This window comes from Ceratina calcarata, unplaced genomic scaffold (genome assembly GCF_001652005.2).
Source record: "Ceratina calcarata isolate Rehan_Ccalc_2016 unplaced genomic scaffold, ASM165200v1 scaffold119, whole genome shotgun sequence".
NCBI classification, from domain to species: Eukaryota; Metazoa; Arthropoda; class Insecta; order Hymenoptera; family Apidae; genus Ceratina; species Ceratina calcarata.
The window spans coordinates 104,669-116,853 of NW_017132868.1; the positions used below are offsets into that span (position 1 = coordinate 104,669).

General features: G+C 32.4%; 1 protein-coding gene across 4 annotated transcripts in view; it reads right to left on the reverse strand.

The window, feature by feature from the left end:
* Positions 1-8: 8 nt before the first annotated feature.
* Ziz (dedicator of cytokinesis protein Ziz) overlaps positions 9-12,185 on the reverse strand; it is a 14,096-nt gene continuing 1,919 nt past the window's right edge. Inside the window, exons 3-29 of one of the 4 annotated variants that reach the window (XM_018025035.2) lie at positions 11,903-12,081; positions 11,755-11,824; positions 11,228-11,668; positions 10,620-11,120; positions 10,367-10,533; positions 10,080-10,241; positions 9,893-9,972; positions 9,558-9,811; positions 9,219-9,460; positions 8,943-9,042; positions 8,484-8,855; positions 8,125-8,322; positions 7,889-8,035; positions 5,691-5,877; positions 5,579-5,614; positions 4,688-4,866; positions 4,331-4,542; positions 3,801-4,208; positions 3,375-3,672; positions 3,126-3,285; positions 2,871-3,031; positions 2,453-2,782; positions 2,217-2,358; positions 1,654-1,916; positions 1,097-1,454; positions 704-995; positions 9-582 (exon numbers count right to left, since the gene is read on the reverse strand). In XM_018025035.2, coding sequence (XP_017880524.1) covers positions 348-582; positions 704-995; positions 1,097-1,454; positions 1,654-1,916; positions 2,217-2,358; positions 2,453-2,782; positions 2,871-3,031; positions 3,126-3,285; positions 3,375-3,672; positions 3,801-4,208; positions 4,331-4,542; positions 4,688-4,866; positions 5,579-5,614; positions 5,691-5,877; positions 7,889-8,035; positions 8,125-8,322; positions 8,484-8,855; positions 8,943-9,042; positions 9,219-9,460; positions 9,558-9,811; positions 9,893-9,972; positions 10,080-10,241; positions 10,367-10,533; positions 10,620-11,120; positions 11,228-11,668; positions 11,755-11,824; positions 11,903-12,081 — 6,174 coding nt within the window. In that variant the 3' untranslated portion in view covers positions 9-347. Of the gene's footprint in view, positions 583-703; positions 996-1,096; positions 1,455-1,653; positions 1,917-2,207; positions 2,359-2,452; positions 2,783-2,870; positions 3,032-3,125; positions 3,286-3,374; positions 3,673-3,800; positions 4,209-4,330; positions 4,543-4,687; positions 4,867-5,578; positions 5,615-5,690; positions 5,878-7,888; positions 8,036-8,124; positions 8,323-8,483; positions 8,856-8,942; positions 9,043-9,218; positions 9,461-9,557; positions 9,812-9,892; positions 9,973-10,079; positions 10,242-10,366; positions 10,534-10,619; positions 11,121-11,227; positions 11,669-11,754; positions 11,825-11,902; positions 12,082-12,185 lie in introns of all 4 variants that reach the window. The other 3 variants (XM_018025026.2, XM_018025045.2, XM_018025053.1) reach the window with 3 other exon arrangements.

Genomic DNA, 12,185 nt, shown 5'->3' on the forward strand with positions numbered 1-12,185 from the left:
GCAGTCAATTTTCTTATACACAAATTGAAACTTTTAGAAAAAGAAATTTGAATGTCTAATTTTCTTATATACATAAATATACAATGTACTTACTTGTGATTATAATGACAATGTACGTTAATTCATCATTCATAATAGAAATATCTCTAAGCTGATGCCAAGGAAATATAAATTGACATTTATCCCAATCTATATAGATGGTCCTCCGTCTTCATAGTTATGTAGAAAAACTCTTATATAAATGCTCCATATTTGAATGATACTATTAAAGATAGTATCATTTATACATAAAATGTATTAAGAACTCAGTTTGACATAAATGGGCTTCAATGGTGTGATCTTTAAACTTAGGCTGTACTTGTGTGACTGTTAGCACCGCTGATAGCACTAAATAAAGCAGCACTGTTACGTTTGAAATTGCCGACTTGCTCGTCAGGCCAAATGGGTTCTCCGAGCAAGGACGATAAATTTTGACAAAGTTTCTGATAATTCTCGCGTAATACTTCTTGATATTCTTGCTGGTCAGATGTAATCAATTTGCTGTTTATTTGTAGAGCCGTATAACATATTTTAACAAACTCCCTGAAAACCACAAAATTTTGAAAATGCAATATCAATTCCGCTTCGACTAATAAATGCATTGAAATTTTCTGTCGACGACAAATGAAATCAGTGTATTTAAAAATATACCTAAGGTACTTACCTAAATACGTCTTTCAGTTCTTCCACTTTATCGTCTGGATAATGGGGAGATAATGCAGGGTCCAGAAATGCGGAGGCATACGCGAGTGGTCCAGCATTTACTGTAACGCATATACTTCCTTGTAGCCTTAATTGTAATTTTTTCACATCCGTTGGACCTACAAGAGCCACATCTTCTAACTCTTGAACACGCTGACGCATTTCGTCTAAAGCAACTTCGATTGGACTTAACTCCATTACTCGCTTTTCGACAACTAAAATGCGCTTTTTGATGTACGGGAAAGAATATTGTGCTAAAACGATAAAACATATTATAATATGTCTATATTTATAAATTTCAGTAATTAACATAATCAAACAATACAATGAATACATAGCAGTAATAGGCACATACTTGTAAGAATAGTTCTACGTTTCCATTGTTCTTCTGGGCTACCTCTAGCTTTCCCTTCCTTAGTAAATGGTGTTTCAAACATAAAACATGATACGTTATGATTCTGTTCAAACTCTGTTAGCCGTGTTTCCAGTTCAAATTTCTCGAAGTAAGGTGTAACATGCGTTACTTGAATGTGAGCTATTTTTGGATCGAGTTCAGTTGTATCGATAGGCACGGAATCCATTATCATTTTAACATTTTCCGAGCCAAATTTCTCAGAATATAAACGATGAAGGCGTTCTGAAATTTCTGATAGAGATGTAATTTTCGGTTCTTTGTAGATATATTCTTGTCCATTTTCATCCTCGAAGTACGCCTAAAAATTACAAGGTGTTCAATTCATACAGTACTCTAAATGCATAATAAGTTAATAAGTCATGAGAGTTAAACTGGGGGAATGCAATTGGAAACCGGGAATTGCAGACTGTATCTTCTGTGTACATATACATGTTTTGAAAAATGAATGGTGTTAACACCGTTTACACTAATAATACATTCAGATGATATGAACTTACCGTGCCAAAGAAAGCAACTCTATAAAACCTTCCGAGAAGTCGTTTACCGGATTTTGTAACTTCAACAATTTTATTACAAGCTTGCGCCAAATGCGAATAACAGTTAGCCAGAGCTTCGTAATTTCGTTTCTTTTCATACATAGGAACTATTAATCTATACAAGTGCCCAAGAAGTTCGAATCGTTCTGCTTTTTCTAGCATCTCGGCACAAATTTCTAACTGCTCGAGAAGTATGCATTCGTTGTAATGAATATCTTGAACCCCTAAAATGAATCATGATGTTCCAAATCAATTTTTCATAAAGATATCGTATAAGCAATTGATGCAAAATACTTTCATTTCATGCGCATCATCGATTGTTTTTTGAAATGAGTAACAAACTGATAATAAAACTATATAAATCCACTAAATAAATGCATCATAACATTAACTGGTATATACTGAACAGACCATGAAAACAAAACAAATGTTCAAATGATATAACATTGTGCGCATGCATTGAAACTTTACTATAATAAAACATAAAACATAGTACAAACACATGTAAAACATACAAATCTCACCAGCATCGAGCTTGAGACTACATTCATCTCTGGAAATGTTCTCAGAAATCTTGTCAAAAGCTTCTGCACCCCATGCGTGAACTTTCCTCAATTTTAAGTATTCAGCCATTAACGCGGCAATATGTAATTGACAACAAGCAGCCTAAATTAAACGTATAAATGTTCAAGATAGAGACGACTTTACTTCTGTAGAATTTGTTACAATGAATAAAATTGCAAAATGTATACTTATGTACCTCCGAGAAATTTCCTTCCCTTACATGATTTCTAGCCATGGTATCCAACCATGTATGTCTCAATTCTGGCGTACTGGCATAAGAATTGGCTAAACTATGTTGTAAGTCTACCAACATTTCAGGATCATTGTTATGTTCTCTCATTTGAGCCGTCGCCATCAAAACAGTTCTAATTCTTTTGTTAAGATCTTTAACTTCGACTGGAAAACCGGTACCTTTCATCACTTTGTCAGATGAAGCATAACTATTTATCAACGACAGGGACTCTTGAAATCTCGAATTATTTAAACCAATGACGTTTCCAAGCATTTGCGAAACAGATATTATTACCTATTTGGAAATAAAACAGTTATCGAGCATTCTTAGACGTAACATTTCATTCTTTTTATTTGAAAATTACATTTCTCAAGTGGCTTACTTGTAAATGGACTCTGGTTAATCCTTTTCTGCTAGTAAATTCAAAATTACTTCTCATAAGAAGATAAAGCAAAGCACATGACTCCTGTCTGATGGAACTCAATTTACTGTTGCAGCAGCGTAATAATTCGTAACATAATCGGCCACATAAAACTGCGCTTCCTAAAAAAATTAATAACATTTAAACAATTAAAATCAACCAAAATGTTTTCACCTTTCAAAATAAAAGAAAGCTGTAATATTGGTATATACATACCTTGAAAAAGAATCGTGGAATAATTATTTAAAAAAGCTCTTAAACTGGCGAAAACATGTCGTAGTAAACTTTCGGACTGTCCAACTTGTAAAAACGACAGATATATACTAAATACTTTCTGCATTATTGGATTATCCCCATTTTCTGTTAAAAGTATGTCCTAAAATAAAAACAATATGAATATCTGTAATAAATTTTTCGTAAAGTTTCTAATTCATTATAAAACTCCTTATATTGTTCTATTTGTACCTTAAAATGAATACAAAATAATCCTAAACAATCCAATGCGATGAGACCAACTTCCGTAGCCATATTAGCTTCTAATAAAGCTTGTTGTATTTTTTCGGTATCACTTTCAACAAGGTTCTCTCTTGCCGCACTATTATGTGGTTGCAAGGTGCTGGTAGCCGGTCCTTCGTTCGAAAAATCAGGAGGCTGCATTCTGGCCGGTAATGTCATTGCTTTTATCGTTCGCGGTTTTCCAGAACTTCCCGTATGCGTAGCTATTTGTCTTTTTCCGGCATATTTGAAGTGATGAAGGCTCATTCTACAAAAAAATCGGACATTATAATGTGTAATTTATATGAAGAATACATTGTTAAAAACAATTAGAGCATCTATTTATAAATTATCATTTAGTTATAATCTATCAATGAAATAGATCTGTTAACTTACTCTATCACTGTAAAGAAGCTTAGAATTTCATAATCACTGCACTGTTGCCACCATGCGATGACTTGATGATCTCCCAAATATTTTACCACAAATAGAAAACAAAGTAAAATATCCTTAACTTCCGATGATTGGAACTTATCGCACCTCGGCGAAGATTGCGTAACGCTCAGAGAACGAGAATGTCTCTTTTTCTCGTCGGTACCGTTTTCGATGTGGTCGCGAATAATGGTAGTCTCTTGAGATATATTAGACTGAGAAGCACCAGATATTGTCGATGCGTCTGATTCAATACTAGTACACGAATATCCGTTAACCAAACCATGGCCCGCTATGGCTGCGAAGTATGTGGAGTCTCGTAGGTGCATAGATGCTCTTATTGGAGATGATGTATCCAAATGCAATGTGAGTCTGCATATGCATTATATTATGAAAATTTACATAATATAATAATAACTAATTCTGTACATTTAGATACATTATGTACGGAGAAATCTGCACACAATGTAAATTTCTTTTTTCTTGATATGTACCTATGAATCGACTTCGGAGTTCCAGTGGTCACAGAATTATTACTAACAGTATCTTTATTTGCTAAAAATGAACTGCTGGTTGATATCCTGTTAATACCATTTTCTTTAATTTCTGTTTTATTGTCATCATGGGTAGATTGCAATCGATGTAAATTCTCCAATACGATACCCAACCACGGTATATAAATAGAAGCTATTCTGCTTAACTGGCCCTGTAATTATGGAATTGGATTAAATTCAAATGATCTGTCATCTTGTCATAGCAACATGTAGAATATTTCATAAATTATGTACGTTGTATATGAATATGTACATATGACATGGTGTAAAAATAAAACTGAATGAAAACAAATTTACCTTATTTTGATACCTATCATCAAGCTCATGTTTAGCCATTAAATCCCGTAATGTGGCTACGGCTACTTTACGAATTTGTACAATTTCATTTAAAGACATTCTAACTTCTTGCATCAAGAGGCCAGCTAAGAAATGATGTTTGCAGAATTCTTGCGACAAACAATACTCATTGATTAAATCTGTAATAAATTAAATACAAATTAATGAATTCCAATGATTCACATCCCAAGTTAAAAGTTGATTGAAAAATAGAGAATGTACACATTCAAGGGCCACCTAAAAATATTAAAGATGAAATGAAATTAAAATAGCTTAAATGAAATAGTTTTTATAAACTGCTATAAAGTGTAGTGGCTATATAGTATTATAGGCATAATTAAATGAAAACGTTATTTCGTAATTGAAGTTATTCTGATTAATATTAATAAATATTGGTCATAATTTTGATATTTGCAAATTCATGCGATTTTTTGACCTCACAAACGTTTTCAACGGTAAATATAAAGGTGAAAATACAAAACGTTGCATGTGAAAGGTGTTGTATAACAAACTGTACACAAGATTTTTCATTGTAAAACTTTCCGTGCAAACTTCATTAGTGATAGATAAGAAAGTAAGATTAAAATTTCTTGTTATAGTCAACATTCCAATCTTACTTTTGTCTATATATATGTGGAATATTCATAAAAATATTTCGTATTTGATAATTTCAACTTGGTAATCTGCAATGCACGTCGAAACAGGCTTGTGTAGCAACAAATAAGAATGCGAAAAAGTGGTTTCTAAACATCTACTGATTGATAATGATTTAAGATAATTGTGTGCAACTTCCACTCACTATGGCTACGGTAACAAACCACATTAAAGACGGAAGCGTATGACTTAACATACCATCACATTGTGGATCACATACAGTCTCTGTACTTTCTGAATAAAGTATAAAACGATTACATTACGAAGTTTTATTTATTAGTGTATAATATAGTATTTGATTTATTTTTACCTTTAGAAGTAATTCGAGACTGCATCATTGGCAAATTGAAAGACACGTAATGTTCGTGCGAACAAATTATTTGCAGGAACGTAAACTTAAAATCATGTAGTGTGCGTGAATCACCAGGAGCAAAGTTATCCATGTATAAATTGATTAAATTGAAAACGAATCCACGATCCATAAATGTAAGACATCGCTATTTTACAGTATGAAAAATTCGTAATGAGAATATTGTAATTGGAGAATATACAATTAAAAAATAATAGATTACCTTTAAAAATTGTGCGAAGCTTTTGTTCAATTCATGAGTTTCGATAGGCATTTCTTTATATTTATTCATAATATAAGGCATAATAACTTCTACTAAACCTCGGATCTTTTCATGATACTCTTTCGAGAATCTTTCATTCCTATGCATCTACAATAAAGTATATAAGAAGAAAATTCTTATTATAATTTGTATTTCACATATTATCAGAAGTAAAAAGTAAATGTTAAAAATTATACCTTTATTCTCCCTGTTGTTAGTAAATGTTGTGCCATACTTTTAATCATTATTTCGAAAAAAAAACTGGAGTGATGCATAAATTTATTGACTACCAGAAAATCGGTATTACTTGGCTGCAATAACGTAGGGAGATGTTTCGCTAGCTGTTCATGAACAGTTACATTACCGTTCCCTTGAGAAGGAGGTACAAACACAAACTATAAAACAGAACAATATTAACATGCGTGAGAAGATAAATGAGAATAGGTTTTATTATGGATTTAGGTATTATTATTTAAAGATAATGCACTGATTGGAATAAACTGTTATGACCACTTATTCTGTCCCTATCTCAAATAGAATTTGTATCTAATTTTACCTTTATATAAGCTTGAAGCGTGTCTTTTCTGCCAGCTTCATGCACCATATTTATGAAATGAATTAAGACTCTTATAGTATATAATGCAACTTCTTCGTTCGTAGTATGAGTTATCAATGTAAACAGTTGATTCAGAATAGTAGGAAGAAACGTGATAACAGTAACTAGTTGTACCGCGTGAGCGGCTTTTAATATTTTGCATGTTTCCGAATCAGCCGGTACCGCAGCTAGTTTCGTATCTAGTACACGTTCTATGTGAGCAAATAAGTTGTGCAAGTGTACATCGCGCGTAAAAACAGTCGAAATCAACTGAAGTGCTACTGTAAACACTGGCCGTTGAGAATCTATCCATAGAATCTCCGGACCCGCATTCTAGAATAAAAAGTTTAGCTTAAGAGTTAAGTTATTGAACTTAAAAAAGAGTGAGGTATATATTTTTTAATATGATTCTATTCTTACCCCTTTTCCAAGGCCAAGAGGTTGTATAGAAAGATACCCTGAGGGTAAATGAGTTGCTACAGGCAATGTTTGTACATTCATATCCATATCCACATTTAATCTAGTAAAATATAACATTAATATAAAGTGACAATTGTAACATAATTGAATCACTATAGTTACTTCACAAAAACTATATATGTATTGTTATTCGTATAAAGCATAAGAGAGGTACACAAGTACTCCTATTAACTTAATAATAAAGATGAAGAATAATTATTATTACAATTAACATACCTTCCTTTGTGGACTAAGGGCGACCAAGCATACCCAACACAATTTTCAACACCATTCTCCTTTTTTTTATTCATATCGCAACTTATATGATAAAAAGTAAAGAGCAAGTGATGCTTAGAATGAAGTTTGGTTGGCAAACGTATCTTAATTTCTTCGTACCAGGAAGGAGTCGCATTATGATGAAGCACCGCGCATGATGCTCGTAAGCATAAAAGTGGAGCACCGGGTTTTCCATATATACACTATTGAGAAAACATACAAAAGAAAAGTTGAAAATAAAAGATGCAAAAAGATAAAATTATATTGTCCCTTCGCTGACGAAATGGATATTATACATACCCTTATAGGTGTTGCATCTTCACTGTCATCATCTCGTAATTCAACAACACACGCAATATTTCTAGCTCTGGTAAATATCTTCTGAGTATCAAAACAGAGAGTTTGTGGATACACATAGAGATGATTAATGTAAGTAGTGTATGGATGGACATCTTTTTCAGAAATATTTTCAAATTCTGCAATTTCAAGGGTTGGTTCGGATGTTGGTGGCAATGGAAAAGGCTTTAAAGCTGACAAAGATGTAGATAATGTATCTACAAAAATTACCTTTAAAAATTGTGCGAAGCTTTTGTTCAATTCATGAGTTTCGATAGGCATTTCTTTATATTTATTCATAATATAAGGCATAATAACTTCTACTAAACCTCGGATCTTTTCATGATACTCTTTCGAGAATCTTTCATTCCTATGCATCTACAATAAAGTATATAAGAAGAAAATTCTTATTATAATTTGTATTTCACATATTATCAGAAGTAAAAAGTAAATGTTAAAAATTATACCTTTATTCTCCCTGTTGTTAGTAAATGTTGTGCCATACTTTTAATCATTATTTCGAAAAAAAAACTGGAGTGATGCATAAATTTATTGACTACCAGAAAATCGGTATTACTTGGCTGCAATAACGTAGGGAGATGTTTCGCTAGCTGTTCATGAACAGTTACATTACCGTTCCCTTGAGAAGGAGGTACAAACACAAACTATAAAACAGAACAATATTAACATGCGTGAGAAGATAAATGAGAATAGGTTTTATTATGGATTTAGGTATTATTATTTAAAGATAATGCACTGATTGGAATAAACTGTTATGACCACTTATTCTGTCCCTATCTCAAATAGAATTTGTATCTAATTTTACCTTTATATAAGCTTGAAGCGTGTCTTTTCTGCCAGCTTCATGCACCATATTTATGAAATGAATTAAGACTCTTATAGTATATAATGCAACTTCTTCGTTCGTAGTATGAGTTATCAATGTAAACAGTTGATTCAGAATAGTAGGAAGAAACGTGATAACAGTAACTAGTTGTACCGCGTGAGCGGCTTTTAATATTTTGCATGTTTCCGAATCAGCCGGTACCGCAGCTAGTTTCGTATCTAGTACACGTTCTATGTGAGCAAATAAGTTGTGCAAGTGTACATCGCGCGTAAAAACAGTCGAAATCAACTGAAGTGCTACTGTAAACACTGGCCGTTGAGAATCTATCCATAGAATCTCCGGACCCGCATTCTAGAATAAAAAGTTTAGCTTAAGAGTTAAGTTATTGAACTTAAAAAAGAGTGAGGTATATATTTTTTAATATGATTCTATTCTTACCCCTTTTCCAAGGCCAAGAGGTTGTATAGAAAGATACCCTGAGGGTAAATGAGTTGCTACAGGCAATGTTTGTACATTCATATCCATATCCACATTTAATCTAGTAAAATATAACATTAATATAAAGTGACAATTGTAACATAATTGAATCACTATAGTTACTTCACAAAAACTATATATGTATTGTTATTCGTATAAAGCATAAGAGAGGTACACAAGTACTCCTATTAACTTAATAATAAAGATGAAGAATAATTATTATTACAATTAACATACCTTCCTTTGTGGACTAAGGGCGACCAAGCATACCCAACACAATTTTCAACACCATTCTCCTTTTTTTTATTCATATCGCAACTTATATGATAAAAAGTAAAGAGCAAGTGATGCTTAGAATGAAGTTTGGTTGGCAAACGTATCTTAATTTCTTCGTACCAGGAAGGAGTCGCATTATGATGAAGCACCGCGCATGATGCTCGTAAGCATAAAAGTGGAGCACCGGGTTTTCCATATATACACTATTGAGAAAACATACAAAAGAAAAGTTGAAAATAAAAGATGCAAAAAGATAAAATTATATTGTCCCTTCGCTGACGAAATGGATATTATACATACCCTTATAGGTGTTGCATCTTCACTGTCATCATCTCGTAATTCAACAACACACGCAATATTTCTAGCTCTGGTAAATATCTTCTGAGTATCAAAACAGAGAGTTTGTGGATACACATAGAGATGATTAATGTAAGTAGTGTATGGATGGACATCTTTTTCAGAAATATTTTCAAATTCTGCAATTTCAAGGGTTGGTTCGGATGTTGGTGGCAATGGAAAAGGCTTTAAAGCTGACAAAGATGTAGATAATGTATCTACAAATAGAAGAATATTATTTTAATTGTTTTATTTAAATTCACCTATATCAGAAACGATTTTCTTATTCAGAAACATACTATCAGGCAAATCTGTAATTGACTCAATTTTTATCTTCAACCAACCAGGTATCACAGTCAGTTTACTAAGCTTATCAGGCCTATAAAGAAAATATTTCAATGATCTATGCATAGTTTGTTCATAATTTATGAATTTCTCTGCAAAATTACATTGTTCATTTGCAAAATCTTTTTTCTTAATACATACTTTCTATACTCTGACAAAACTTTGAGTAGCTCCTCATCTTTTATCTTATTTCCTTCCTGCCTATATATAGCTGGAAAATCGGATGACGTATCTAACTCGCTACTGTATAATCTAAATAACGGCCTAGCAGCCCAAGCGAACGGCATTCTATAATTTCCCAATCTAACAGGAACACATAAAAATAACTGACAATATTATAATATTCATATAGTAAATATAAATGAAATACAGACACCAAAGGTATAATACGTAAAAAAAATATAAATAAATAAACTGTATAGACTTACCTTTGGCAACATGTTCTAACTTGTTTATGTATTTTCAAACCTAATCTTGGATCTTTAGTAGCTCTTAAATATGGCTCAGAAGTTTGGCATATATTTCCTTGTAATATTTTATCTATTCTCACAACCAAGAATATATCAGGATGAGGATTAGTAACGCTGAATATAGCCTGCATAAATAGAAATTTTCATTAATGAACAGTAGAATATAAATTAGTAATATCATTAGATGTCCAACGATTTAAGAAAAACAAACCTGTTTTGGATATTTAATCCATTCTAATGGTATATTCTTCAAATCATCCGGTAATTTCACATTTTCTTCTTTTGCAGATTCAGTCAAAATACCTACGGGACTCATTTCTTTTATTATATCTCGAACAATCTCATGATTAACATCAAAATGAAAATTCTCGCTAAGCTTTCTACCATTTCTTGCATCATAAAGACTTAGTGTTGTCTGATATGGTTCTACCTGACACAATGATTCCTTCTCATCTATCGGCGCTTGTAATCTAAATTTAAGACTTTCACATTTTACAAAAATTCTTTGTCCAAACTGTTCTTTATACGGATCAATATTTTGTTCATTACAATTGCCTGACTGATGTTTAGTATGCGGAATATGAGGATAAATACTAAACAGTCGTTTACGATTTTCTCGTCTTGTCAATGCTATGCTAGTATCAGTTTCCCTGGAATACTTTATCAATTGTGGATTCATACTTTGCTCCAAACCTTTCAGTGTCCCGTAAACCTACATATTTTAATCAAATCACATTAAATTATACATCATTCGAATTTATTTTAAAATGACTAAATATACTAAAAGCCAAATCGAACGAGATAATAATTTCTCAATACCTGCATTGGTTGAGGGGAAGGGGGTGGTGTGTTGCACGCTCTTTCTAACGAAGCGGCACGTTTCTCTTCTTGTTGTTTGTAATGCTGCAACACTGAGCTCAATTTTAACAACCAATCTTGCATGTCTGTTTCATTATCCGCCGCTAAAGTATAGGATTTATGAGTCCCACTCATCCTTAATTCGAAACAAAATCTTCCACGCTTAGGAATCCTAACAACTTCAGTGCAAAAATCCATAACTATCGTCAACTTAGCTTCTCCCTTTTTTTCATCCTTGAAAAATTCAAGAATGTACGTGCCATCAACCTCTTGCCGGAGATGACAAAATCTTCTTTTAAACGATTTCGAACCAATATGTGCAAACATGCGATCGGTGCTACCAATTTCTGGTCCTTTCATTAAATACCCTTCTTTCGTTATTCCATTACTTTTTGTTAGCTCCTAATAGCATTAAATCGCGAAAGTTAATGTCAATAGCAGAGAAAAATAATGTCTATACAATTTACACAAAAAATAAAATAATTTACCTCGTCCACCTGGTCTACTTCAGTATCAATTTCATACACTTCATCTTTCAGGTCATCTGATTTTGATATTCTGAAATATAATAGAATACACATAAGATCGTATGAAAATCATAATTTTAGCAAAACGGATATAAAGATAACAATATACTTAGGTAATTCAAGATAAGTTCCACTATATGCTGAATATTTATAATGTATAAGATTCCAATTAGATGTGTAACTTCGTAAACATTCTTTCGTAAGAAGATTCTCTGCTTTTTCTTCATTTTCTGCAATTTGTGGCACCGTTGGTACAAGAGTACGATATCTTCTGGGCAGTACCACTTGCTGTATAAAAAAGACAATAATTATAGAAATAGACAAACTAATCTATTATTTCATTTACATGTGAACAATAATTTTTTAAAGTAATAGTTAAAATTCAAAATATA